This window comes from Drosophila bipectinata, chromosome 3L (assembly GCF_030179905.1).
Source record: "Drosophila bipectinata strain 14024-0381.07 chromosome 3L, DbipHiC1v2, whole genome shotgun sequence".
Classification (NCBI taxonomy): domain Eukaryota; kingdom Metazoa; phylum Arthropoda; class Insecta; order Diptera; family Drosophilidae; genus Drosophila; species Drosophila bipectinata.
Genome location: NC_091738.1, coordinates 10139825 through 10167677, shown reverse-complemented (window position 1 = coordinate 10167677; position 27853 = coordinate 10139825). Strand labels below are relative to the sequence as shown.

At 41.9% G+C, this 27853-nt stretch overlaps 11 protein-coding genes across 13 annotated transcripts in view; 6 read left to right on the top strand and 5 right to left on the bottom strand.

The window, feature by feature from the left end:
• Positions 1 to 331: 331 nt before the first annotated feature.
• On the bottom strand, positions 332 to 4299 carry Su(var)3-3 (lysine-specific histone demethylase Su(var)3-3). The gene is made up of 4 exons (XM_017248453.3): positions 4074 to 4299; positions 2247 to 3800; positions 1649 to 2187; positions 332 to 1581 (listed from the first exon to the last, which is right to left on the bottom strand). Exons 2-4 carry the CDS (start codon positions 3773 to 3775, stop codon positions 980 to 982), a joined length of 2670 nt encoding a protein of 889 aa, XP_017103942.2. The 5' UTR covers positions 3776 to 3800; positions 4074 to 4299; the 3' UTR covers positions 332 to 979.
• Positions 4300 to 4970: 671 nt separating this feature from the next.
• On the bottom strand, positions 4971 to 6623 carry LOC108130126 (peritrophin-44). The gene is made up of 3 exons (XM_017248468.3): positions 6340 to 6623; positions 5620 to 6065; positions 4971 to 5563 (listed from the first exon to the last, which is right to left on the bottom strand). Exons 1-3 carry the CDS (start codon positions 6344 to 6346, stop codon positions 5006 to 5008), a joined length of 1011 nt encoding a protein of 336 aa, XP_017103957.2. The 5' UTR covers positions 6347 to 6623; the 3' UTR covers positions 4971 to 5005.
• Positions 6624 to 7103: 480 nt separating this feature from the next.
• Positions 7104 to 8238, bottom strand: LOC108130127 (peritrophin-44). Its single transcript, XM_017248469.3, has 2 exons — positions 8193 to 8238; positions 7104 to 8126 (listed from the first exon to the last, which is right to left on the bottom strand). The coding sequence occupies exons 1-2, from the start codon at positions 8197 to 8199 to the stop codon at positions 7126 to 7128; spliced, it is 1008 nt and encodes a 335-aa protein (XP_017103958.2). The 5' UTR covers positions 8200 to 8238; the 3' UTR covers positions 7104 to 7125.
• A 1650-nt stretch (positions 8239 to 9888) lies between these two features.
• LOC108130124 (peritrophin-44) lies at positions 9889 to 11410 on the top strand. Its single transcript, XM_017248465.3, has 2 exons — positions 9889 to 9998; positions 10350 to 11410. Exons 1-2 carry the CDS (start codon positions 9992 to 9994, stop codon positions 11408 to 11410), a joined length of 1068 nt encoding a protein of 355 aa, XP_017103954.2. The 5' UTR covers positions 9889 to 9991.
• Positions 11411 to 12364: 954 nt separating this feature from the next.
• On the top strand, positions 12365 to 13778 carry LOC108130123 (peritrophin-48). Its single transcript, XM_017248464.3, has 2 exons — positions 12365 to 12476; positions 12584 to 13778. Exons 1-2 carry the CDS (start codon positions 12458 to 12460, stop codon positions 13666 to 13668), a joined length of 1104 nt encoding a protein of 367 aa, XP_017103953.2. The 5' UTR covers positions 12365 to 12457; the 3' UTR covers positions 13669 to 13778.
• A 723-nt stretch (positions 13779 to 14501) lies between these two features.
• LOC108130125 (peritrophin-48) lies at positions 14502 to 15995 on the bottom strand. Its single transcript, XM_017248467.3, has 2 exons — positions 15942 to 15995; positions 14502 to 15887 (listed from the first exon to the last, which is right to left on the bottom strand). The coding sequence occupies exons 1-2, from the start codon at positions 15943 to 15945 to the stop codon at positions 14848 to 14850; spliced, it is 1044 nt and encodes a 347-aa protein (XP_017103956.2). The 5' UTR covers positions 15946 to 15995; the 3' UTR covers positions 14502 to 14847.
• A 1041-nt stretch (positions 15996 to 17036) lies between these two features.
• LOC108130118 (peritrophin-48) lies at positions 17037 to 18772 on the top strand. Its single transcript, XM_017248458.3, has one exon. It carries the CDS (start codon positions 17134 to 17136, stop codon positions 18562 to 18564), a length of 1431 nt encoding a protein of 476 aa, XP_017103947.3. The 5' UTR covers positions 17037 to 17133; the 3' UTR covers positions 18565 to 18772.
• Positions 18773 to 19325: 553 nt separating this feature from the next.
• On the top strand, positions 19326 to 20705 carry LOC108130122 (peritrophin-48). Its single transcript, XM_017248462.3, has 2 exons — positions 19326 to 19976; positions 20050 to 20705. The coding sequence occupies exons 1-2, from the start codon at positions 19383 to 19385 to the stop codon at positions 20641 to 20643; spliced, it is 1188 nt and encodes a 395-aa protein (XP_017103951.2). The 5' UTR covers positions 19326 to 19382; the 3' UTR covers positions 20644 to 20705.
• A 1144-nt stretch (positions 20706 to 21849) lies between these two features.
• On the top strand, positions 21850 to 22904 carry obst-F (obstructor-F). Its single transcript, XM_017248470.2, has 2 exons — positions 21850 to 21973; positions 22033 to 22904. The coding sequence occupies exons 1-2, from the start codon at positions 21851 to 21853 to the stop codon at positions 22900 to 22902; spliced, it is 993 nt and encodes a 330-aa protein (XP_017103959.2). The 5' UTR covers position 21850; the 3' UTR covers positions 22903 to 22904.
• Positions 22905 to 22963: 59 nt separating this feature from the next.
• LOC108130148 (uncharacterized) lies at positions 22964 to 23322 on the bottom strand. The gene has a single exon (XM_017248492.3). It carries the CDS (start codon positions 23281 to 23283, stop codon positions 23032 to 23034), a length of 252 nt encoding a protein of 83 aa, XP_017103981.2. The 5' UTR covers positions 23284 to 23322; the 3' UTR covers positions 22964 to 23031.
• Positions 23323 to 25204: 1882 nt separating this feature from the next.
• Positions 25205 to 27853, top strand: part of LOC108130175 (rho guanine nucleotide exchange factor 5) — a 42238-nt gene continuing 39589 nt past the window's right edge. The window contains exons 1-2 of one of the 3 annotated variants that reach the window (XM_070279564.1): positions 25205 to 25410; positions 25700 to 26009. The gene's annotated coding sequence lies outside the window, so the exon portion shown is untranslated. Of the gene's footprint in view, positions 25481 to 25570; positions 26010 to 27853 lie in introns of those variants that run through there. The other 2 variants (XM_070279565.1, XM_043214191.2) reach the window with 2 other exon arrangements.

The window sequence follows — 27853 nt, the reverse complement described above, 5'->3', positions numbered from 1 at the left end:
TTGTTGGTTGTGATACGGACAGTGATAAGGACGATCTCCAGTGTAGATCCTGACCTTGGATAGAGAAGCAATGAATAAAGCCGTAACTTGGGCTCTAAGGGTCCTGGTCCTAATCCTCCCATAGGATAGGCTTATGTTATAAAAACGAGCTTTTTTTTGACGCTTGAGAGAGAGAGCGTGAGAGCGAGAGCAAAAGCTCCAAAGTGGCCGAGAGAAAAGGGTCGTTGACCTGCCACACTTTTGAAACTGCGATTGCCCAACTGCCCGAGAGACCCAAAATAGAGTTTCGCTTTCTTTTATGCTCCCCTCGAGGGGTATGATAGACCCATAATTACTTTAAATTTCGTTACATTTTATTTTAAATTTCTACAATACAAAACTTGTTTATATTACACGATGAAACACAATTTTTTACTTAATTTTTAATTTTTTTATAGTATTCTATTTATTAAAACTTTTAATTTATTTAATAAAATTAAATTACAATTATACTTTTTCGCTCTTAGAGAGATTCGCATTAAAATTACAAACTGTTGGCTTGAATATTAAATTTTAGATACTTTTTTTTTTTAAAACCTTATATTAGAAAAAATATGAATAATATATAACAAATTGTAGAATAATTGCATTACATAAAAATAATCTAATATAAAAATGAAGAATAAATATTGTTTTGTTGTTACAATTGAGCAAATTGTGTGTGTCTAGAAGATTTCTTCCAATTTCTTTAACTTTCGAATGGCTTAAATAAGTTACATAACTCAAGGTAATAGGCTGAAGATTTACTTTAAATAAAAATTAATATATATGATTAATTCGGTGTCGTTGATTCCCTTTTTCTCTTAATTTGTAGATGTGGTTTAAATAAAATAATGGTTTCTATACTAAACTATCGTAGTCCATATGCGCTGGAAAAGTCTTAGGTATATACATAAAGTCTAGCTTAGCTCTGAACACAAAGAGCCCGTGTCCTCCACGATTACTGTAGCTCCGCGGAGTCGGCAGTGTTTGAATTTGAATTCTCCTCGGACTTCTTGGACGACGGCGAGTCGGAGAGATTGGGCGAGAGGTCGCGCAACTTCACAACATTGCCAACCGATACGGAATTGGCCGCCTCGGCTACCGAGTAACCGATGTCGGGAGGCGTGCCTTCCGGATACCCCAGATAGTAGTCAGCGATGCGTCCCGCTTCCCGCAAGCCACTCAAATAGGCACCGTGTACCGTTGCCGGATAATTTCTTATCGTGTGCTCGCCGGCGAAAAACAAGCGTGGCAGTCCCTCCGGCTCCTTGCATGTTGGCGGAATCACTGGCGCCGCTAGCAGATCGTAGTCACTGCCGGAGGAACCCACGGAGACGTAGCTGTAAGAGCCCCGCGCCCACGGATCGCTGCGCCATCGTGTGACCACCGTCTCCTTGGGCTGCGGTACTGAGGTGTTGCCAAAGATGTTCTTCAGCACGGACATGCATCTTCCAATGATGATGTCGTCCGTTACACTCTCCACGATATTGGCGGCCATTCCAGCCACCAAAGCTAAAAGCACCGGCGAAGAACTTATGCTCCAAAATAGAAACATTTCTCCTGAAATAATTAAAGTTATAGTTTAATAATAAAATCACTATTTTGTGTCCATAATGTCGATGCTTACCGCGGCTGGAGGTGGTACTGCCGACGTGCCCAAAGAGATTCGCGTTCGGGTCCCAGAAAATGCGATCAAAGCAGAGGACAACCTTGTTGAGATTACCAAACCCTAACCGCCGGATAGCCTGTTGCTTCCAATCGGGCAGTGGAGGATCGAATTTAACCGTATTGCTCTGCTGCGATTCCTCGTGAGCCACCGCCAACTTCAAAACTCCCAGGGTTAGAGTACACACGACCAGATCCGCTTTGTAGGACATCAGTGAGTTGGAGGTTTTAAGATTTTCGGCCACGACCTCAACACCCTGAGTTCCATATTTAATCTCCTTGACGGCGCTGTTGACGCGAATGTCCAGGTTTTCGGTTAGCGCCACTGGTACACAGGAATACCCATTGCGGACGGTGGTGTGATGGCCTATGAACTCAAAGTCGTCGTCCTGGTCCCAGTGCTTCAGCGACAGGTTGTTCAGTCGGGTGGCATTGGCAAACTCGAGGTTGGCAAAATGCCAGTCCAGAATGAGTCGATCGCGGGAGGAGAGATACACATCGCTGAAAGAAAGAATTTTGTAGCTTAATCGTGTGGAGACGACATTCTAGAGTTTTGTTACCTGGGTCGGTTCTGTTCCAGTTCGCGCAGCTTGGCCTCTAACCGCTTGTCCTCTTCGTGGAGCTCACCGTAGAGCTTGATCGTGTCCTCCAGCTTGATCTGGGTATTCCTTTTGTTGAACTCTTGGCGCGCATAGGTCGCAACGTTAGCTGTTCCCTTGGGCAGGCGCTGTTTGAGCAAGGCTTGGTGCTCGCTCTTCAAGTTGGCAATGTTCTGTTTGACGCTCTTCAGCCGTTGTCGGTGCTCGATTATTTTCGTTTGGGCTGCAATGATCTCCTGCATGTGCACGGCACGCTTGTTCATCACCTGCATCTCCTGCATGCTGATGATCCACTCGAGTGCATCTCCCAGCGACACCGGGCAATTACCAGCGTAGTTGAAGTCCAGGCGGTGGGATAGATAGCTAGCAGACTCCAATAGCCGATTGAATTCCCGTTCGATAACATCGTCCTTCTCCTTGGCCACGGGCTTTCCGTCCGGTCCGTAGAGCGGACAGGTCTGCTGGATGGGCACCAGGTCCATGCCGATCTGTTTGCTCAAGATGGTCATTGGATTGCCGTAGACACCGGTCACAACCATGGCGCCCAAGTCAGCGATGTAGCTGTTTTTGCGAAACGTGGCGATCCGTCCGCCAACACGATCCCTCGCCTCCAGCACAATCACATCCATGCCGAACTGCTGCAGCTGCTGAGCCACGGCCAGTCCTGAGATTCCTGCACCGATCACAATCACCTTGCCCAGCTTCTTGGTGGGAATGGGCCGCTGCCGTTTGAAGATTCCAAAGTTTATGAAGCCGTGCCGCTCCAGAAACGAATGTACTCGCCTCACCAGACTGGGTTCGCTGTCAAAGGGTGGCGGCAGCGCCTTCATGGCATTTTCGTAACTGAGCTGCACCTTCGGATTGTCCACCCACATGTGCAGCAAACTGTTTCGAATATTGAGAAACACCCGGTGGCCCAGAATACCAGACCTACTAATGTCCGGAAAACAGGCCTCCTCATTGGGCGTCATCTTGCTAAAGGGCAGTCGGGACTGAAAGACGGCGCCCTCCTGGCCGGATAGGACAGTGGGCGTGCCAACGTCCCGTTCCTTGGAGTCGCCATTCTGCGACGGTCGGGGATTAGCTGCCGCTTGCCCCGAGGCACTCGTGGGAATGGCATCCGACTTTCGGGCCTGCGTTTGATTCTGACTGCGGCGATCGACCTGATCTTTGCCGGTTACAGTTGCTGTGTTTGACTTTTCATTAGTGGCATTCTCAACAGTGCCACTTTGTCGGTTGCTGTAGTCCACCTTGGGCCTGTTGCGTCTACTGGTGCGCCGCTCGTCCCCGGTGGCGGTGCTGCTGGGCGTCGCATCGTTAGAGTCGTCGTCCGGCACCGGCTTTTGCTTCGCAGCGGTTGAGGTGGTGCCTGGTGGAGGAGCATTTCGTTTTGGCAAGGGCTCGCCGTCGGAATCGTCGCTTATCAGCGTCACATACTCGATCGGCTCGGACATCTTGGAGCCACTTCCCCCGGTTTGGGTGGGCTTCATCACTATCCAACCAGAAACTTGTGATCTAAAATAGAAATAGAAGAAAGATAGTGGAATAATTTCCATTTTAATGCCGCTTTTATCAAAATCGGCATTTGTGGTGGCGCCATCTATAGAATTGAATGGAAAACTTGTCTAAGCGCAACATTGCCCGGTAATTCTTTTTTTTGTTGTACAGCAATAACATAGCTGGCGATTTTTTTGATCGTTTAAACTGGTTTTGAAAATGGTTGTCTTTTTGATCACATTCCGTTCGCTAGATTTTTGCACAATCCATTTTATTTTAAAGGATACTCACGCTTCTGATACGCCCGCCAGGAATTTTTGGTACTCGATTTTCTGCTTCGACTGTGAAATATCCCACTCGAATCCTTGATACAGAGTGTTTTAATTCGGTAGTTGATTTAACTGCCACAAGCGATGCTTTTCATTTTACGTTAGTTTTCTACAAATATTTTCCTACTCTATTACAAATTTTCAATCAGCTGGGGGGAAATGAACAGTGTTGCTAGCTTAGACATTTCCCCGCCACATATAGCCTTTTTATGGAGCTATAATTTTAGCGTTGGATCTTTAAATCATTTAATTCGCAATCATTTTCCCAAAATTAAGTTCGATTTATAGATTTCTCTTTTTTTCTCTTTTTTATTATTTTAAAGTAGCCGAAAATATAAACATTTTATTCTTTCTATCGGAAATCGATTACACACATTACCGATAACTACCGGTATAAAGAGAATGAACTTTTCTTTAAAAGCTGGTCACACTGCCAAGCATAATTCAAATACCAACTTTTCTAACCGTTAAGAGAAATTGTTTTAATATTTAGATTATTTAAATTGTGTAAAACACAGCTTAGCTTAGCAATTCTAGAATCCAATTCATATGATTCTAAACTGCCATTTAAAAAGAGTCATGATAATAGGAACAAGCTTATAGATAAACTTTACCCATTCGAGACTAATTGCTTTTGATAATTGCTGGAGGTACATATATGGTTAGATAATATGACATTTCCTAAATTTAGAAGGTACAATCAATTTGGCAAGCTTTTGTTTTGGATTGGCAAAAAAACCGGCTTGTCTATTTTTAAAACCTATCAATGATAAGATGCGTATTTTCCAACTTTAATAACATGTTTTTTGGCGAATAGGCTTAATAAGCTACACAAACTTAAGTCTTGGATTAATTTTTGCAATTTTATTTAAGGATTAATAATTAATCCCCACCTCAATCCCGACCATCACAGCACTTATCATAAATGATCTTGGAGCTGCAGGCTGAGATTTCCTCGTCGAAGAAATGGTCAAAATGGCAGGTCTCCTCCTCCACCTCCTTGTTGTCAACACAGCGGATGTAGTTGTGGCAGTTGTTGCTGCTACTGGCCACCAGGCTTGTGCCGCGGCCGTCGCACCTGTTGTGGGTGCAGACCACTGTATTAGCTTTGCCGCACACCTGACGGTCCTCGTCAAAGAAATAGCCCTCGGGGCACTGCAGCCAGATGGGTTCCAGATCCTCCACAATTTCCAGAGCCTTGCACAGGAAGTATCCGCGGCAAGTGGCACCGTCGGACTTGAAAACCGTCGTTTTGCTGGCAGAGCAAACCTTCTGCGTGGAGTGGGCGGTGCAATCGACCTTGTTGGGCTCCACGCAGTTGCCGCTCTCTACGTCGAAATATTTACGACTCTTGTCCGTGATGCAGGTGTTTTCAACGTGCACTCCACTTTTACATTCATAGTAGCCAGCGCAATCGTCTTCCTTGCGGAATTTCGTCTTATCGGGCAGGATCTAGAAATATGAGGCCATTTGGTTGGATTACCTAGTGGTACTTTTGAATCACTTACCTCGCAAATGTTGTTCACATCGACGCAAATAGAGTCCTGTCCATGCATACAACTCTGCGAGGTCTCGTTGAAATGCTGGTTCACTGGACACATGCCCGCCAATGAAACTCCATCGTTACAATAGAAGTACTTGTGGCACTCCGTGGGATCCGATACCCAGACTCCGTCCTTTCCCTCGCACCGATTGCCGCAATATAGGTGACTATTTTCCAGTTTTTCCACGCACTGTGACTTGCTGGAGTCAAACGACTGGTCGGATGGACAGGTCTGCAGGGTCCCCTCACCATCATAGCACTCGATATACTGGTTACAAGTACCGGGCTTACGAATAAGAGTACCATTTTTAAATAGTCGGCAAAGCTCCTCGTAGTCTCCGGCAGATGCGGCAGCCGAGAAATTGGCAAGACACGCCAACACCACCAAAAAAATATAAATATGTTTGGATTCTACAAAATAATAAATAAATAAATCATATAATATTAATATTAATCTGGCTGATTACTATAATATCACCCTCTTGAAGTTAATTTATGAATTATAGATTTTCAAAGATAAGAATTGTTTCCAAGACGTAAACAGAGGGCTAAAGATTAGTTTTATGATTTAAAAAGCATTGAAAAAAACATGTTAAAAACATTAAAAAAACGTATTAAATGTTTCTGTATTCCACTTAGGGCTTTCATTGTCTTTTAGTGTAAAAACCCATTTGATAAAACTTACTCATCATGGCTGATTGTTTGGGGAAATTGGTTAAATTTACTGCAGAACCGATCGCGTTGTTTGATGTGGCCTCGGGAACTAATTGCTCCAGACTAAATAGAGTTTCTTGAATGGTTAAAGTTTATATTAACTGGCTACCGTTTTAGCTGATAATGGCGCTTTATTGCCCCAATGCCTGCAAATCTTATCGACATTGTGCAATACTACGTAAGCTTCCTCAAGTGTTTAATATTCTGTGATTTAAATCAGGGCATCCGCCAGCATAATAATGCCCAGCAATGGACTTTCCTGTCCACTTCTGACGTTTGTCTTTTGATTCAGCAGATGTGAGTAGAAGGTATAACTAGTTAATGAGCTCTTAACTCTTGATTGGTTCCTAATTAATTGAACAATAAAAATATTAATCGCTTATCAGCAGTCACAAGTCACAACTAGACCGTAAATATGGCAAAATGATAAAGCGAGCTACCATTTTAATGTCGTTTTTGGGAAAAATCAGAGTTTTCGAAAAACATTGATTGGGTTCTACAAATAAGACACTGATTATCATTTATGATGGCTAAAATAAATTGGCTTAGAACACCTGACGGAAAAGTTTTCATGGTGATAGACAGTGTTTGATTCTGGGTAGTTCTACTACTTGGAAAACAGTCTAGAACAAATAGAATTGTGGTGCATGATTTATAAAAAATAGGGAAATGCTATCAGCGTTCGTTAAAAACCCTTTCTCAATTAAAAAGATCAATATCATTTCACATTGCTGGTTGATTTTTATTTACTTGGCTACTAGGCACACACGGGATAGGTAGTGATCTGCTGGACACAGGAACCCTTCTCCTCGTCAAAGAATAAGTTTCCGCAGGACTTCTCATCCAGGGTGACCCCATTCGAACAGCGTAAATAACTACGGCATCCTTTGGAGGAGCTGACCACAAAATCGAGGGTGCGACCATCGCAACGATCTGCGGCGCAGGTTACTTGATTGGCTAGACGGCAAGACTCGGTTTTTGCATCAAAGAAGCGGTCCTCGGGGCACTGGTTCCACTGGGGATTGGCGTCCGGCGTACCGTCCTGTTGCTTGGCACAGTAGAAGTAGCCCCGGCAGGTGGCTCCATCGGTAACGAATTTATTCGCTTTCGGACTTTTCACCGTGCCGCAAACGTCCTTGGGCAAGGGATGGGCTTCGCATTCGACCAGGGCCTTGTTCTGACATTCTCCCGCGCTGGCCTGATAATACTGGCCTGAGCAGGTCTTAGATTGGAGGCTACCTTTGCTACAGACATGGTACTGGTCACATCCCTGGCGATTGTCGAAATTCACTCCATCCTTCACAATATAGCAATACTCAAAGCTGCTGGTGGTGCAGGCCGATTCGTGCTGGCGGGTGCAGGTCTGGGTGGTGGCATTGAAATGAGTGTTTTGCGGGCATGTGCCGTACAAGGCCGTCTCCTGATCCTGGCAATAGTAGTAGCCATAGCAGGACTTGGGATCGGCCAAAAACTGGGTGGCCGATTGGGAGCACGAAATGGAGCAACTGGACTCATCCGACAAGCTCTTCACGCACTTTCCGGTGTCCTTATTAAAGAATGCAGTGTCGCCGGAGCAGGTGCTATAATGACTCACAAAATCGATGCAGGTGATGGACTTGCTGCAGGATTCCGGATCCCGGATGACAGTATTGTTGGAAAATAAACGGCAAATATCCTCGTCGCGTGCACTCACAGGACCGAAAGATTGCAGCAGCAACAATACCAGTGCCGCTGCTGGGCCAATAACAGTTCCAAAGTCTATAAAAATGTTTAAAGTAAAATTAATTTTTCTGACTCAAGAATAAACCGACTAAGTCTACCCACTTTTCATGGCAATAAACGATGCGATCGACAGCTCAACTTGCGGCAAACTAATAACTCTTGCCGGGTGTGATTACTTTTATGAGTGCCTATCGGATCGAGAGTCCATATTAATGGTGATAACCGGGCTTTTTTTAATTGGCAGGAGTGTGTATGGTAAAAATAAAATGCCTTCAGTATTATAAATATTTAAACTCTTTCGAAATACTCTCGAAATTGATTTATATTTCATTAGAGCTACAAACAGTTGTCATCCTTGAACACAAAAAAGTCTTTATTATAAATAATTTTCATAAGTATTAATTTAAGTATAAGTATAATTTAAAGTATTTTCCATAAACTATAAAATATTTTATAAAGTTCATAATGGGTATAGCTATAAGGTAACATTCCTTTAAATAAAAATATTAATAAATATTTGGCAATTGAAAGTTTCTAATCCATAACCCAACAATAAAACGAGATAAGATAATACATTTTTTTGAATAAAGGGAATTAATAACAGAAACCAAATGGTTTCATTCATAAACTAAACAATCAAAAAAAGATTTAAAATTGGAATATTTTTTAAAAATATTTAAAAATAAAATTATAAAAATAAAATAAAGAAAGACACCATAAATAGAAAGCATACCAATTACATAATACATAAAATAATAATTAAAAGACATGATAGTTGTAAAATTAAATGTAGAGAGTTAAAATATAGTTACAACTGATTAATGAATTAGTCTCAAGATAAAGGATATCATGCATTGGAAATTAGTTAAAAAAGCATATTTTTAGGCATTTTTTTTAAATGGGTTTAGCTAACTTTTCGGGGCTATGTTAAAAAGAAATAAAATCGGGGCTATGTTAAATGTAAAATACTTAAATGAAATAATTAAAAATGTATTTTATTATGTTTTAAAAATAATAAAAATAATAAACTTTTCAAATACTTAATAATATAATAATATAAATAATAATAATAATATTAATAATATAAAAAATGTTGTTAGGATCATGGCAGAATCATTGCCAATCCTAGAATCCTAGAAACCTAAAAAATTATCTGTTTAAAATAGCCTTTTTAGTTCCAAATACATATGTTAATAATTATGGTATAATAAAATAATAAGTATGTGGAAACCCTTGTAACTAAATCCTTAACTTAATTATTTCAAGTACCCAGAAAACTAGAGGGAAAGGATAGAGGGAGATGTTTTTGCGTATAATTGCGTGTTTACTGAATAACGAGATATGAGTTGAAAACACAATTGAGCGATCAATAAGAACCGTGACATTCCTTTGCCGCTGTTTAATTAAAAAACCATTATAGACAAAGGCGCTAGCAATCAGTAGCTGATAATCCGAGTTTCTGCCAGGGCTGTCATGTCAAAAAAAAAAAAACATTGAGATATCTTTACGAAGTTATATATACACGGCCAGGTCGGCTGACCAGGTTTCGTTTGGGGCTTATAAGACGGTCCACTTTGGCCGGGTCCGCTAGTTTAACTTTCGACGTCCGAGGCTTTCGACAAGGAGAGCTAATCAAAGCAAACCCCCAAAAGGATGAAAGGTGTGTGGTTTTACCGAGATACCCCAGAATCTTATCGCTTTCGGGGGAGTTGAATTTTAATTGCGATACTAACGCGTTTTCTGGCGGCGGCATCTGGCTTATCTGGCAGACAATTTTTTAATTAAGACCCTCCTCCGGTGGTGCTCGGGGATGGGTTAAGAACTATAAAAACACAGAGCCTGCCATTGAATGGGTTAGTAACGGAATCGAAACGGTGCGAATAAGTGATTACCAAACCGCGATGGGAGGTAGGTTGACCTCATCATTGGAATTCAGTTTTAAATCATTTTAATTTTCAAAATATATGTTTTTTTTGGCACAAAACGAAGCAATATATCGATGGTTCTCTTCTATACATTCTTCAAATGGCGTCCAAAAATATTTTAAAAAAAGGAGTGCTTTCAGTGAATTTTAATTTAAATTATAAGAAGCAAAATTAAGATTTTTTGTTAAAAAGGTCTTAAAGTTTAAAAGTCCACACTTCGAGGTTCTTAACTAAATTAACTAACCCGTTTCTTGAAACAGAAATACGTTTATTTATTTCTTTTTAAATGAACTACTTATGAGATATAATTAATTTTTAAAATTTTCCACTGCAGCTTTTAATTTGAGGATATGTGTCCTGGCCGCTGGCCTACTGATGGCTTCCCAGGCCTACGCCGCCTACACGATGGAGCAAATGTGCGCTCAGTGGTCGGGTAAAGGATACGTGGGTAATCCGAACGATTGTACCGGCTGGGGCTTCTGTCAAGGCCAGAATCTGGTCGCGTGGGGAAATTGTTCTCCAAATCAAACCTACAACGCCCAATTGGGAATCTGCAACTGGTCCAACCAGACGGTGTGCAAGAGCAATCCAGTGTCAACTTGCCAGCTCGCCACCTCACCAATGTATGTGGCCGATCCGGACAATTGCAACCAGTACTATAACTGCGATGGAAAGGGAAATAGTCAAGTTTTTAGCTGTACCACCGGTTCTGTGTTTTCGGCCAGTGGACCAGCGTGCGTCTGGGGGCCCACATGCCCTCAGGACTCCATTTGCCAGTACATGCTGAACGATATCTTTGTTGGTGATCCGAAACACTGTGGACAATATATCTCATGTAGTAAGGGCGTCGGTACATCTGGCACGTGTGCTTCGGGCTATTATAACCTGCAAACTGGAAATTGCGAACCGAAAAACACATGCGATTCCTCAAACAGTGGTTCCACCACCGATGATCAGTTTACGGTTGGAGACCTGAGTGGCGCAAAAACTTGCGCAAATGGATGGGCTGCTGCAAAAGACTTATCAACATCTGAGGAAACTGTAACTTACAAATTTGTTTCCGACGGTGCCACCTGTTATGGTTACTATTACTGTGCAACTAAGGAATCAGTTGGAGTTTGGAACTCTTGCAAAACTGGCACCCACTTCAATCCAAAGGCCGGACAATGTGTGTCGCCTGCAGCCTATGCATGCCCCTACAATCGGTGCGGAAATGTGGCTGCCACATTCATGGCCACTGTGAACTCCAAATGTGGTACTTACACATATTGCGCCAAGGGAACCACGGCTAATTGCCCCGCCGCCGATCCCTATTTCGATGAGGTGCACAGCATTTGCACCAGTGGCACCCTCAATTATACGGTTTGCACAGAGGAAGTTAATTTGACTAACTAATTTGTTTCCAACTATATCAATTGCTCTTATACCTTAAAACATGTACCTATCCACATATGAAATGCCGAATGAAATTTATTCACTTTTGTTTTTATTTATTAAGGGATTGGGTAACTCTGGGCTAAAGGTACAGGATATAAACAACATGGAGGTTTCGAGATTTCTCTAAAATGTACATGTATGACAGTGCTAGTTAAAATCTTAATAAATAAAAAGATGTTTTGAAAGTGGATTCATTTCAATTAATTATCACAAGGATAGAAAAATATAATAAAATAATATCATTTTTGCAGATTTTATCTTCGATTTTTTCCAGAAACATTATTTCTGTACCATTAATTAGAAATGAGCTTAATTTAAATAAAAGCTTGTTTTTAAATGATATCTAAATGTTATCAGCTACTAGAATATTCGAAAAAGCTGACGTCAATCTTCAGATATAACATTTTTGTTTATCTTTTTAAGGTCGCGATAACTTTAAAAAAGCATTCCTTTTCCTTTGAAAAGCTTAGAATATAAGTTCAAAATAATTGATTTTTAATTTACAAAAATAAGTATAGGTAAGTGACGCATAACTCACTGAAATGTGAATAAATCAGGGAATTCGATCGAAGACAAGGTCCCCCGCCAGACCTAATCGAGACCAATAATTTTTTGTCAATGTCATTGTCGCGTACACCTGCAATATTCCTATCACCTCGAGAGGGGGGGTCCATTGATCGATGCCTCGATATCACCATTCAACATTTTTCCCAAGAGTCTGTTCTTCTGCGAATTAGACAATGGCGGTGTGATTGCCGTGTAATTTACATGCGGCCCCAATATCGTACATCGTACATATCGAGAAATCAGTCAGGGAGCGCTATCTTCCAATTTCTGATTCCAGATAGCGTGTGCATTTTGGAAATTGTTTTTTCGCAGCGGAATGATCTTTGCATATTTAAGGGAGGCTGCTTTCGCTGTTGCAGTATCAGTTAGGTTCTGGTTGCTGTCATCCAAAGATCGCACCATTACGTTCCAGGACCAAGGATACCATTTAGACACACGATGAACACGATGAAGCGAGGTAACTATTTGATAGCTTCTTTCAAGACCAAAAGAATCCTACTTGGAATATACGTAAAGCCCCATATCTTTAGCTAAAGGATTTAAAACTAAATATTTATTTTTTAGCCAGCGGAATCCTGTCGCTGCTGTTTGTGGCCAGCGCCTTGGGCAGCGTGATCGAGGACTTTGAGTATTTGGAGGTGTCCGACATGTGCGGCCTGCTGCCTTTGGGAACCAACTTCCTGCGCCCCAACACCTGCGACAACTGGGTGTCCTGCGCAGGAAATTTCAGTGTCTTTGAGCAGGGTACATGTGCTTCGGGTCTCTATTACAACAAGACGACAGGACGTTGCGCCAACGCGGCTTCTGTCAGCTGTCCGTACAAGAATGTGGCCACGGAACCAGCCAACGTGTGCGCCAATGAAACAGACGGTTCCTTTGTGATGGATCCCACCAGCAGGACATGCCGCGGCTATATTCTGTGCAAGAACCGCAAGCAAATCAAGGCCAACTGCCCCAACGAGCTGATATTCCATCCGATCTCCCGCTCTTGCGTCTACCAAAACCAATACACATGCCCCGAGACCCAGACAAAGACAGCCAGTCCCACCTGTCGGGCCCTGACCAACGGCACTAGGCTGGCCCATCCAAAGCAGTGCGTCCAGTACTACGAGTGCGACGATGATATCCTCCACGAGCGCTCCTGCCCCGCCCAGATGGCCTACGACTCGGCCAGGGGCCGATGCGTCGATATGGATGCGGCAGAGTGCTTTGAGGGAGCCGTCTTGCCGGAACCGGAGAACACCTTCTGCCTGGATGAGGCCACCGGATCCGCCCGTGTTGGATACTTCGCCGACGAGGAGTCCTGCTCGAACTACTACATCTGTGGCGAGCCCGTCGCCGACAAGCACGACACGGAGCCGAAGCACATGAGCTGCCCCCTGGGCCAGTACTTCGATTCTGAAAAATTGTCCTGCCGCGACCGCATGAACGTCCGCTGCCGCCTGGACAGATGCATCGGCACCAACATGTCCTACGTGAACGTGGATGGTAACTGCCAGGCCTACGGCCGTTGCTCCAACGGACTGACCGTCAGCATGGGTCACTGCCCCAGCGGCTACTACTTCGACGAGCGAAGCCAGGGATGCAGCCTGACGAACTTTAACTACATCGCCTGCTCGGCCCAGGTCTCGGACACGACAGAGGCATAGGTTCCCGATCCAGACTCCCATTCCGTAGTCCAGACGCCTTCGCATCTTCAATTCCAATATCAATCCCTAATAAATCAAACCAATTCTTGGTGGAGGTCAAATGCATTGCATGTTACGAGAATATATACTTCTTGGCGGGTGATGGAAATAATGTACTTTTATAAAAATATTTCCAAAATATTCCATTGTATTCCAAACTTATAAAGAACTACTTAAAAACTTTCATAAAACTAAAATTATAATACCAATAAAGTGGATTCCTTGCAATGCCTAGATTTTAACGAAAATATTGGAGGTCAACAGAGTTATATTTTGTTGCCTTGACGTTTTTGAAATATTGAAACGGAAATGTTCATTAGAAAAATGGAGAAGATGGGCGATAAAATTCTTGTCAGACGGAGTTGGTATTTGCTATCAAAAAACGCGGCAAAAACCCGATATTTTTTGTTTCCTTTTGGCAATCTGTTTTCTTGACAGTTCGAGGGCCCCAAATGTTATCAGTTTTAATTAAAAGAGTACCCCAGCGCCGAACAGTTTAGTTCGGAGAATTCCGCAAAGATTTCAGATAGGACCTGAAAAGATTCTTTTATTTAGTCAAGAGATTTGGTTGTTTCCGCGATTTCTAAAGGAATGGTTCTTTTTTGGTTCCACATGGCGGATGATTGATATAATGATTTCAACTTTTTAATAAAAGACTTCAGATAGTTGGAAGAAAGAAAAGAATAATATATTTGTATAAAATATATTTATTAAATATCTTAAAATTGTACAATTTAATGTAATTCCTTTTTAAATAATAATGTTTTTATATACTTTCTAGTTAAATTCTTTTTAGTATTTTTCCGTGCAAAACTTTTATTGGCATGTTGCGGTTTTTTTCCCCAGCTGTTAATGTGCCTTTATCAGTCAATATAGACCTTCGTACACCTGAATGGGTTCTCCACTCTCTCCGGCATGACATCATGGCTCCAACTATCGGCATGGAGTAAAAACGCTGTGCTCGGCGTTTCGGCCAATCGGTTCACGGAAATCTAAGCCACTCGGCAAGATCACTTAATCGTTATTGCGTTATTGATAAGGAGGGCACTTAGGTATTATTTATTGTAGCAGCCGAAAAACCTAAGTGTCTAATTAAAAACGATTGCGTTAGGGAACTCACGAGACCGTATATGTCATCACTCAGACCGTTGGCTCCGCCTCCGGGGGCACGGTGGTGCCGGATGATAGCTGGCAGGCGGGATAAGATATCACCTGGGTGGTGCACCGCTGACTCAGCTCGTCAAAGTACTCGTCCTGCGGGCAGGTGCCCTGTCCGATGACACTCCCATCCTGGCAAAGAGAATATCCTCGGCAGCCGTCGTCCGATTCGTTGGCCAGCTGGATCGTGGAGTTGCCCAGACCCACGCACCGATCAAAGTCGCACTTCACCTTCGACCGGGGCACACAGGCACCACCGTCTGTGGCTACGAAGAACCTCCCGTCCGAACACACGCCATGCTCCAAGGACATCTCACCATCGGCCAATTCCCGGCAGTAATAATAGCCGTTGCAAGTGCTATTGTCCGACACAAACACTCCGGCTTGGGGGCACACGCCCTCGTCAGCGATCACCGGAGCCGGGGTGAAGGCGCACACCTCGTCCTTTGGATAAACGCATTCCGCCGCTGAGGCGCTGAAGTAAAAGGTGCCCGGACACGTGCCGTTCAGGACCTGGCCGTTCCAGCACATCTGCCAGCCGTTGCAGTTGGTCGAATCCTTGATGAATACGCCGTCTGGCAGGATGTTGCATATACTGTCCGGATCCATCTTGGCTGCGCACGGAAAATTACGAATGCAGTCCTCTGTACCGGGGCTGTAGTTCATTCCCGGACTGCAGGCTCCATGATTTCCCTTGCCGTTCACGCAGTAGTAGTATCCGTTGCAGGAGTACGGATCGGCGGTGAATCCATTGGCCAACGCGGCACACGGATCACTGGACACACACTTTACCGTGTCGGAGGCGAGGCACTGCTCGCTCTCACGGTCGTAAAAAAATCCCGAGCTGCAAGTGCCACTAACTGGTGTGCCGTCGATGCACTGAATCCAGGCGTTGCAGGCCCGAGGATCGTTCATCTTGGTGCCGTTCACCACAAGGCCGCAGATGACATTTGGATCGAAGGTCCCCAAAGCCTCCAGTCCTGGGACTAAGGCGAGTCCAAATAGAACGAGAAGCTTGGAATCTGAAAATGGAAGACTATGTAGGAGGAGACTTTATGTTTATCCTGAATACTTACACATCTGGCCGATTTGAAAAATAATAAATTTATAAAAAAAAAACTCTTAACGGCTCTTAATGAATAAAAAGAACGTCCTATCTAAATGCAAGCAACTTTGGCATTAAATACCTCAACCGACCCAACACTCGCCTTTAGCGGTTTCTTGGCCATTTCGGAAAGGTCCATAAATTTTGGAGCCTTAACTTTGAGCCAGAACTGTCGTCAGTGGCTAAAATTGATAAATTTGTTTATAAAATTTGCCTCATTGATCTATTTTTTTTGCTTCTCGCACATTGGACACTCGTGTCATAGCTTGAAAATAATTAAAACTTACTTAATGTGTTAATAAGTGCTTTCAACGGAAGTTTGTGGCGATTTGGTTATCTTGGGAATAGAAAATTGTTAGGGCCTGTGGTATTTTTAGTTACTGCTAACCAGTTGGTTTAAAAATACGCCTGATAATGGGGCTGCTCTATTTTTGTGGATATTTGCGATTTCTAGAATCTTCTCTCTTAGAATCTTAGATTATATTAATTTAATTTGGTTTAACTTTAATGTTATGGGCTTTCTGGTCAGATTTACTTTAGTTGGAGCACTAATATTTTTTTTCATAGAAATGGGGACTTTTTTTTAGTAAAACAGTTCTGTAATCTAATCAAGTAATGTCTAGTTTATTTTATAAAAATTTATAATCTCTTTAAAGGATCGACTTCTAGGAATTGGGCTTACATTTGTTATTTAAATAAAACCATGAATCACAGGCCCTTGAAACCACTTATATTATTTAATTTTTTACGAATCTGTTCTATTGTTTTCTGGCTGTCACAACAAAAGCCATCGATCATGCAAAAAAAAAAAACTAAATGAGATTCTTTTTCAGGGAACTCCGATATATCAAAAATCGAGTCCACTGCCCTGACATGTCGTCGATCAAATGGGACGCCCAACCAAATTGGAAGATAAAGTCCTACCGATTCGGGCATAAAAGCCCCAGAATGACCATCACTCAGGAACAGTATTCAACGAGGAGCCACGAAAATATACAACTAAAAAGAATGGGTTGGTTTTTGGGAATGAAATTAGGAAACCCTAATCTATATCCTTATTCTTTATTCGAATAGGTGGCAAAGGAAACTATATTGCCGGCTTGGCACTGCTGATTGCTTGTGCTGCTCCAGCCTACGCCAATGTGAACACCACCGCCCTGTGTATGCTGGTGACCGATGGCGTCTTGGTGGCCAGCCAGACAGACTGCACCACCTACTACCAGTGCCAGGGATCGGTCGTCACTCAGATGTCCTGCGGCAGCGGGCTGTACTTCGACAAGAATGCCCAGCAGTGCGTCAGCACCGTACCGAGCACATGCACCAGTGCCAGTAATCCCTGCCTGGGCAAGGCGGTGGGCACCTTTGCTCCGTCCCCCACCACCTGTGGCGGCTACTACTACTGCGGCGCCTCCGGTCCCGTGCAGGGCAGCTGCCCCGCTGGCGAGAACTTTAATCCCACGACCATGGCCTGTGCCTATTCCAACAACTATCCCTGCACGGAGTCTATCTCCAACTCAGGCAGCAGCTCCACCCTGTCGGTCGCCCTCAACCTGTGCAATCTGGTCGAAAACGGAATCTACTTTGGCAGCCCGTCCAGCTGCTCCACGTGGAACCTTTGCCAGAACAACGTCCTCAAGAGCGGTTCATGTCCCAGCGGATATGTCTTCAATGTGGAGCAGATGAACTGCGGCTACAAGACGATCTCCTCTTGCTCCCAGGTGACGAACGATCCCTCGCTGACGGGCATCATTAGTCCGACGACCTGCACCACGGTTGGCAGCAAGATAGCAGCCACCGCCTGCAACCAGTATTACCTCTGCAATCCCTCCCGGACCTACACACTGCAGACCTGCTCCGCTGGATACTACTACGACACAGTGTCCCAGGCGTGCGTCACCAGAACGGCTGCCCGAAACAATTGTGATCGCTGCGTGGGCACCACCTTGTCCTTTGTGAACGCTTATTCAATCAGTAATTGCACCAACTATCTATACTGCGTCAACGGCGTGGAGCAGGCCGAGGAGTCCTGTCCCACGGGCTTCTTCTTCAACGAGGTCCAGGGTAGCTGTGTCCAGGGCACGGAGCCGCAGTTCCTCTGCTGCAATCCAACATTGAGCAACGGAACCTCTACATCTGGGAGCTCATCTTCAGGTACATCTTCTGGAACTTCCTCTGGAACTTCTTCAGGAACTTCCTCGGGAACTTCATCTGGAACTTCCTCGGGAACTTCATCTGGAACTTCCTCGGGAACTTCTTCTGGAACGTCCTCGGGAACTTCTTCTGGAACTTCCTCGGGAACTTCTTCTTCCGGAACTTCCTCTGGAACTTCCTCTTCTGGAACTTCCTCTGGAACTTCCTCGGGAACTTCCTCGGGAACTTCTTCTGGAACTTCCTCGGGAACTTCTTCTGGTACTTCCTCGGGAACTTCTTCTGGAACTTCCTCGGGAACTTCTTCTGGAACGTCCTCGGGAACTTCTTCTACCGGAACTTCCACTGGAACTTCCTCTTCTGGAACATCGTCTTCTGGAACTTCCTCTTCTGGAACTTCCTCTTCTGGAACCTCCACTTCTGGCACTTCCACCTCCGAAAAATAGGTCAAGCAGCTAAACTGCATTTTTGAGGATATATATTTACAAATATATTTACATGTTTATGAAGCAACGAAATTTGTAATTAAATATCATGATTAACTATTTCTTAATTTAAGTGAAAAGCTATAAAGTTTTTTAAGGTCCCGAAAAAAGAACATACTCCCTATGAAGAAAACAATACCTTTACAGTCCCCGGTTTATAGTGAAAATAACCCTGATAAACAAAAAATACGTCAATATATTTACGATATAGCCAAAAAATTACGTAGGCATATCTAAATTGTTTTAGTGTAGCATACTTTTAGAATTCATTTGTTTATTTACAGAACAAATATAAAATAGTTGTTCAAAAAATATTTGTATAACAGTTGATATATAAATTAGGAAGCAATAGCTAAACCTTAAAAAGATTTTTTAAAAACTTGTCAATGAAGTTATATGTATGATTTTTATTTTGGGGAATTTGCTGTCGTATTTTTCAAGGAAATGCGATAAAAGCTGTAGTAACTAGGTATTTCAATTCATTGCGATTATGTTATTGTGCTGATATAACTTTAATTAAAATTGATAAATTAACAACCAGACAAGATGTTCTTGGCGTATATTGGATCTCATAAATATAAAATTGAATCATGTTCTCTGGCCTATAATTCCTCAGAATTGTGCAGGCTTATCTGGGCCAAGTTAACAATCTTGATGGCGAAGTTTGAGGCGAAGCCCTATAAAAGCCAAAGGCCGGAAAAACTTCGATATCAGTCTTCGGCTACCATTCTTTGGCAAATACCAATTCTACCAACGGTTCCCGGTATTACCAAATAACAATGACAGACAAACTCCTTCTGGCGACGATCCTCTGCCTGATGGGCTCCAGCGCCCTAGCTCAGGGCCTTCTCGAAGGCAACTACAACGTGACGGCATTCTGCAACTCGGTCCCAACCGGAACCCAGCTGGGCAGCATTGTGTCCTGCGAATACTACTACGTATGTCAGTCAACCGGTCCCGTTCAGGTCAACTGCACGTCCGGCTATGCCTACAACTACACGCAGAATGCCTGTCAACCGGCCAGCCAGGCTAACTGCTTCTACGGACTGGAAAGTCCTTGCAGTGCCACCACCGGCGAATCCTTCGCTCCTGTCTCCGGCTCCTGCAATAAGTACTATGCCTGTAATAATGGCGTCAGCGTCGGCACAGGATCCTGTCCCGCTAAAACCAAGTTCGACGCCACCAGCCGCCAATGCATCTGGGGATCTTGCTCCACCGATCTGGTGGAGAGCGACACCCCCAACCTGAACAGTCTTTGCGATGTGGTTCCGCCTAACATTTGGTTCGGTACCACCGAAAATTGCGAGACCTGGTACAAATGCACGGCTGGAAAAGCAGACCCAAGCACTGGCGAGTGTTCAGGTGACACTACAGTGAGTAAAAAACTTAAGAATTGAGTATTTCCCAGATTTATGAATCAATTCCTCCAAATTCATTGAATTACAGAGTTTCAACGTGCAGAAGCAAATTTGTGACTACTCGACCAATAATGTATGCGGACGTGTGACCGACCAGCCCCTCATCTCCACCACCACTGGCGCCTGCACGAGCGGCACCGCGCCCAAGGGCGACGCCACGATCTGCAGCCAGTACTACCAGTGCCAGAATCAGCAGTGGCAGACCTACAACTGCGCCTACGGCTACTACTGGGATACGCTTACGAGCACGTGCCTGACCCGCCAGGCGGCCACTCCCACCAAGGGCTGCAACCGCTGCCAGTACTCCACTGACATGTTCGTCAACGCCGTGGATTCAGGAAACTGCACCAACTATTACTATTGCAAGAACGGTGCGGCCACCTCTCTGTACTGCGATTCGGGACTGTTTTTCAATGAGGAAAGGCAAGGATGCGTCAGCGACAATGACCTCGAAACGTATACTGAGACCTATGGTGCCTGCCATGGAGCCACCGCTAGTGGCAGCTCTTCGACCACAGATGCGGGTTCCAGCGATTCCAGCGATTCCACCGCCAGTACCGCTGAGTCCTCCAGCACTGAAGAGTCCACCACAGAGGCCACTACCACGGAGAAAGAGGAATAGAACTAGACAACGGATAATGAGCAACCACTTTTTGAATTCTATATATATTACAATTTACTATTCAGTATTCCTATTAATTCGCAAATAAAATTTGTATTGCAATCAAAAAAAAAATAAGTAACGCAAAATTATTGGCAGAGACAAAGACTTAACTGGCTTCTCCATACATTCTTCAAATTTTAAAAACCACCATAAAGTACAAAAATCGAAATATAAAAAGAGATGTATTGCACATGTTGATGCAGATGAGTAAAAAATCGATCAATGAATCGATCAATGGATAATTATTGGCCAGGATAGGAAAAATTTTCCCTCCCTTGCATGCTACAAATGTTAAAGGGGACCCCCTAGAAAATTTGAGAAAAAATATAAAAAATATTTTGTTCCTGGATTTTGATGCAGATTTGTGAAGAATCGATCCACCAATCGTTTAAGGCATTCCACTTAGGAATCCGATGATTTTTGACAAAAATATAGCCTTCAAGGTGCCCCAGATGGTCATTTTCCCTCGTTTCCTAAATGTTGAAGAGGACCCCCTAGAAAATTTGAGAAAAAAATCTAAAAAAAATGTTGTTTCCTGATTTTGGTGCAGATTTGTGGGGAATCGATCCACAAATCGTTTAAGGCATTCCACTTAAGAATCCGATGATTTTTGACGAAAATGCAATCTTCGGGGTGACTCAGATGGTCATTTCCACTCGTTTTCGAAATATTAAAGCGATCCGTTAATTTTTGACAAAGATATAGCCTGATATGGTGATTTCCACTCGTTTAAACGTTAAAATCGTGGATTTTATTGCAGATGGGTGGAGTAAAAAACCAATAATATTTTAGGGCGATACTCCCAAGAACATTAATTTACCCTGTATATGCCGCTGCAGACCATTTCAAGGGATCTCAGCAAAAAATATCCTAGGGCAGTGTTAGATTTTGAAAATATTTACTTTCTATTTATAGTAATGAGTCAAAGTGATCAAAATTAAATTCCTTAACTGCCCGATGTTTTTTATAGGACGTTATCTGTAAAAATTAGTTTAAAATGATACGCAGATTGAGAACACAAGTTTTCGTTTAAGATCGAAAGAAGCCACACCCATGGAGTCGACCTTATAAAAGAGGAGCCCCTAAGAAGCGCGAAACACTAACAAGAATATATTTCGATCCATACGGTTATATCACATTAGATCGGTTGACAAAAGCAACTAAAATGAAATGCTGTTGGGCATTTGTGGTGGCACTCGGATTGTGTTTTCAACTGGGAGCGGGTAATGTCGTTGACCACCATCCGGGGCTGAAGAAAATTCGACTTCCACTGGGTGATCTCACTCACGTAAGTATAAATTTTAAAATTTTAAAAGCCTTATAATAGTTTAAAGCGATACTTTTTAGATTTGTCGTGGACGCGAAGAGGGTGAATTGGTGGCTCACCCACTGGACTGCAATGGTTACTTTGCCTGTTCCCGGATTCCCACTCTCATGTACTGCGATGAGGGGCTTCAGTTCGATGAGGATCGTCGGGTTTGTGATCTCCCAGATAACACCATTTGCCGGCAGAGTGATTCTTCTGGACAAGGTCAGAGTAGTCTAGCCGAAACCTCCGAGCTGCAGTGGTGGCCCCATAAGCCCCGTCCCGTTTTCGTGGCCGTTGATGTAAATAGTGGGGAGCAAGTGAATCCCATGGAGAAGTATGATCCAAAGGACATCGAATGCCGGCACTTTGGCGCCTACTTCCTGCCCCATCCCACCAATTGTCGGCTGTACTTCATCTGCGCCTACGGCCATCTGCACCGTCACCAGTGTGGGCGTGGCACCCGGTGGAATTACGAGATGTCCGAGTGTCAGTTGAACGATCAGGCCGTTTGCTACGGGCATCCCAAGGACGAGGGTCCTGTGGAGGAGGTGGATATTATTTTGGGGAGCACAACACCTAGCAGTGGAGCTCCGGTAACCGTTTGCTATATTGTGGGATCCGGTGGACTCACCACTCTCCAGCAGCTGCTCACGGATCCGGAAACCACCGAGGTGTCTACGGTGACCGTGCCGGTTCCTCCGCGGGCCGAGACCAGTGCCGCCGTTAACGCGGCACTCACGTGTCCCTCCATCGAACAGAGCTATATGCCCCATCCGGAGGACTGCAGCAAGTACTATATCTGCATCGGGGGCATGCCGGTGCTTACCTCCTGCCCCAAGGGTCTATTCTGGGACCAGAAATCGGGCTACTGCGAGATGGAGAAAAATGTCAAGTGTTTCCAGAATTGAAAAAATAAAACGAGGATATCGAACATTCAATTGTTTTTGTATTTATATAATATATTATATATTATATATTAAATATTAATAAATTTATAAAAACAATAAAGTAAAAGATTACGAATGAATTAAAAACTTTTAAAGAACCGTAGCCATTGTAAGTCTTTGCCATAAAACACTTTTTTTGTGAGCAGTTTCAGGGCTTTCCTTCTCAATACTATTAGATTGCCAGGGGTAGTTCTTCACAGCGTTTAAAATTTTCTCCCAAAAACTTAGTAACTTTGTGTCAGAAACTCCTCCATTTTGGCCAACTTCCTCAGCTGAAATACTGGCCAAAATCACAATAACAACAGCACAAATGGCCACTTTTCGTGCGAAGATTTCTTGCATTTTGAGACGTAGGCTATTAGAAACTGATCTTGCTGGCAATTATAATCTGGCCAAGTGTTCAAATAATCTGTCAAAATCTTATCAAAAAATGTTGTTTGAAGACGCTGCAAATTGCTTTACAACAATTGATAAGATAACTGGCCATTAATTGTATAAAAACGATTTTAGCCTAAAAGACGGCAATAAAAAGTCCGTTTGATGAAAATAGTATATTTTGGTATGTAAATATTTAAACTTTTAAACAAAATGTATAAACTTCTTACTGATTACGATTTGTGCTCTAAATTTGTAAATTAAGAGATCAGGAATTTAAAATATGTAAATATTTTTTTTTAAAGAATTTGTAAGTAAGATAAAATATTTTAGATAAATAACAAATATTATTACTTGCTATCTGTACTTGCTATATGTACATACATATATTGTTTATTTTTTAGAGAAAATTTTTTTCGCAAATATTTATGTTTTAAAATAAGTCAACTATATAATGCATTTATCTTGGAGGAAATATATTAAAACCTTCATAAATGATGTCATTGTTTTCCGCATGCGAATTTGAAAGAGATTGTCCCTGATCTTTTGTGCAATCATAAATTATCCATTAACTATGTTTGCCGGTACGATTATGTTGCAAAATATATACATTTTGAATAGATATATATCTATCTGATGTGTTTGGATCATTTAAATGTATCTTCTAAGGCGGTCGAACTCAATTAGGGCTGGTTCTGCCGACCAGTAATTAATTCAGCCGTCTCACAAAACGGCCAAAGCAAACTCGTTGGTCAAAGTCGGAGTCGCGTGACTCATAAACGATCGCAAAATGGCAAACAGAAATTATTTTTTGGGGTGGATTCGACCAAGCTAATACGCTAAACAAGTTCCACCAGGAACCCAGGGGGTTACTACGAAATGCATTTACTTTTTAAATAAAAAAAAAAAACACTCTTTGTGTTAATTTAATCAATGAAAGGTAATGGCAAAGATCGATGACCCTATTTTAAATTTACACAAAAATTAATGATGTATGATTAATGGTTTTAAAATTTTGAGTCTTGATTGTAAGCAAGGACAGATAGTTTTGTCTATTTCTGTATTAAGATACAAATGTATCTCAACCTTGAACTTTATCGAATTTAAGCTACATATGAGTATGACCTGAATTAGGGTATAGTATAGGGTAATAGTATTTGATAAGTGTCATTTAGTATTCCCTACGGAAAGTGTTAATTTACTTGACTGCCACAATGTGATTAATTTCTTAGCGTCCAAGCCAACGGCGCAAATTTTAATTAAGAATTCAAGTTCAAATCCGCTTCTGTTTGTCACACCCCTCCAACACACTTAAATAAAGATATGTATATATAAAATATATACATACATACATATATTCAATGTACATAGATATTTTTAAAAATATTGTTTATTTGTGTTTTTGGAAATGCGACGGCGCAACATCGTTTGTAGCACTTAGCAACATTTTTTACTCTCTTTCAGCTTTTGTTGCACAACATTATCGTTGCTATTTGTTTTGTTTTTAGTTTTAAACATACATATTTTTGATAAAATAAATACATAATTAAATAAAAAGGCAAACAATATATTTGTTTAAGACTCAAGTAGAAATATTAATATGCATATACATAAGTTAGCAGATTAAACCTGCCTTGCTTGTTTTTGAAATATTATAAAAAACAAAATGTAATTAATTTTTATAAACTAAAATTAGCTAAAACTATTTATCCATATTTATATATAAATATGTTTTTTTTTGAAATGGATGTTTTAAAACGTTGGCAACAAATGTTGCTAGCACAATGTTGACAGAGAGATCCAGTAAGCGTAAGAGAGATCTTTCGAGAGAGAGCTGATATAATTTATTATTTTAAAAAAGCTTATATATCGGCCCGCGGAGTTTTTTTCTTTTTTTGTCGGAAACGTACGAACCGGTCGCTGTCGCGTCGTTCTCCGCAAATAGTTTTTGTTATTTTACTTAATTTTAATTTTATACGGCTTTTGGCGACTTGTGACGTTGTCGTTTTTTTTAGGAAGTGCGCACATATGTGCGATTAAAATAATGCCACTGAGCATTCCAAGTGTCGCTATTCCGCGTGTTTAGCTTTTTTGGTGGGTCACCACACCTGCACTTTCCGGCCAAAACAACAAACACAACAACAACAGCTGTGCGGCCAAAATGGTGCTCAAGTGCAAAAAATACAAAGTTTAATAGAAAATTCTTTAAAAAAAAAAAGAAGCCGCAAGTCGAATTAAAAACGTGCAAAAAATACTGAGAGTGAGAGAGCAGTGCGGAAGAGAGCAGCAAAGCTCACGCTCTCTCACGCTTGTTTTTATATAAACCTTCTATATATTTACATATCCGTACATATGTATGTAATTAATTCTATTATTTTTATAGATTCCATGTGTTGGAAACCGTAAACAAAAAGCAGATGATCTAGTTAAAGCTAAAGTGCAAATCTTTCTTTGTTGCAAAGATCGCTTCAAACTCCAAAAAATCGAGCAAGGCTATCGACTTGTCACTGTGTGCGTTGTCGTTTGCATGTATATGTGTGCCCTCTGTGTGTGTGTGTGTGTTTGTGTGCGCAAGCGTCGCGTCGCAATGCGAATGTTAATGAAAAACACAAATCTTAAAATTACTAAATAATCACATACATTTGATACAACTACAAAAACAACAACAGCGGCACAACAAATACTTTTTTCAGGCAAGTTCATAACTAAAAAAAAAACTAAAACTAAAATTAAAAATAAATAAAACTACTTATAGCTACAGACGTAAACGAAATAAACTTCAAAAACTGATAAGGTCCGAAGGGTAAATACTCGGAATGGCTAACTCTCTATAATCATCCATCTCGCTCTGGCCCAATATCAGCTGTGCTATATATCAGTATATATGTGTGTGTGTGTTTATAAAATCATACATAACGGGGCCCAGTGGTCAGAACTAGCCGATTTTCGGGTGCCCCTCACATGGGGGTGCCGAGTAATTAACACCTTAGCTTCATGGAGGAAATCATTATTGGTAATAAAAAGCCATCCAGTACACAGTTTGTTTTTCTTAAAATGTGTTTGTACCTACAATATCCCTTATGTTTGATCAGCTGCGGGGATATCTATAGTATAGATATAAAGATATTTTAGATAATATATGATACATGCTATATACCATTGGTTATATACTAAAGGCTGTTAAAAGTTTTATAAAAAAAATAACAAATCAAAAATAAAAATAATAAATACATAGTAACTCAAATAGTTTTAGCTGTAAATAAATTAATTTTTTGAAAGATCTATCTTATAAATGGTCTATACCAAGTGTTCTATTTACAAATATACCAAGAGTTACCTTCCTAAATAAAAATGTCGATGTTCTATTCAAAAATGCTATAAACATGAGTATGGTTCCTAGAACCCTTTAGGAATAAGATCTCCAAAGCTCTCCAAAAAATATAATTCTGCAGCAATATCTGAAAATTCAAGAATTCACTAAATATACCTTTTTAATCCTTTGGAAGATACAAACTTGAACTGATAAGGAAAACCTTCTAAAGTAGTGCCATTTTAGATAACTAAATGCGCTTAGCTATATGATAAAGATATAATACTACTTTGTACTAACCTAGCACACCTAGTAGACATTGAAGAGCTCTGGCAAATAGAGATACACGTGCTGAAGATGTTATAGGTATCTCAGGTTATCAAAGGCGGCTAATCTAACGAGTCTACATACGTGAGGGGGCTTATGCAACCCATCACCATTGTACATGACAGTGATGGGACCCGGCCCGGGTTCCATTATCCAAAAGCCTTATCAACTGGCCCGATATGTAATGAATTAAGAAACCTTCCAACTCCATTCCAACTAATTTGAGACGCATTTTTCCTTTTGGCCCGAAACCGGTTTGTTGGATTCCTGCACTTAACACTCACCTGGTACTGGGATGGGGGTTACGTCTCGCAGGAACTCTATGCACCTAGGCTGTCAATCAGTAGCGATCAGTTTTTGTGCCACAGTAGAGCCTGTCAACACAAACTTTCCCATTTCTACCATTTTATTTGTTAGAAATTCCAAACATTTTTTGGTAATTTGAAAAGTGAAATCGAATAATGGTTAGTTTAAAAACCATGAAAAATCCTAAAATATATTTTAGTCAAACATTTTAATGGATGCCGTAATAACTCTAATGTTTTATGACGCAGTTGACTGTATATTCCTATGGGTATGTGTACTTGGACAACACAATGCGATGTCAATGAAAGCCTCAAAACTGGTTTCGGGCTAGGAAACTCAAAGCAAACACAGTAGTGCAAGTGCCTCGACTACCACATACCCACCAGATACACACTTGCACTTGTGGTGTCCATTTCATATCAGAAAAGCATCCAAAATAGCATCTGAATGCTTATGGAATTTCAGAACCCCCCAATTAGAACTCTATGGAGGGCTGGTATTACCTGGCACGTGGTTCATGAGGCGAATAAGACCCTGAGACTGGCTAGCTAGTGTTTGTTTTAACAAATTCTTAATTCTTATATTTGCCATCTA

Coding starts and splice junctions, on each gene's coding strand:
- LOC108130126 (XM_017248468.3), bottom strand. Junction 5,564..5,619: donor ATGTGAACAACATTTGCGAG/GTAAGTGATTCA, acceptor TCATATTTCTAG/ATCCTGCCCGATAAGACGAA.
- LOC108130118 (XM_017248458.3), top strand. CDS start 17,134: ATGCTGGTGACCGATGGCGTCTTGGTGGCCAGCCAGACAGACTGCACC.
- LOC108130122 (XM_017248462.3), top strand. CDS start 19,383: ATGACAGACAAACTCCTTCTGGCGACGATCCTCTGCCTGATGGGCTCC. Junction 19,977..20,049: donor AGTGTTCAGGTGACACTACA/GTGAGTAAAAAA, acceptor ATTGAATTACAG/AGTTTCAACGTGCAGAAGCA.
- obst-F (XM_017248470.2), top strand. CDS start 21,851: ATGAAATGCTGTTGGGCATTTGTGGTGGCACTCGGATTGTGTTTTCAA. Junction 21,974..22,032: donor CACTGGGTGATCTCACTCAC/GTAAGTATAAAT, acceptor GATACTTTTTAG/ATTTGTCGTGGACGCGAAGA.
- LOC108130148 (XM_017248492.3), bottom strand. CDS start 23,283: ATGCAAGAAATCTTCGCACGAAAAGTGGCCATTTGTGCTGTTGTTATT.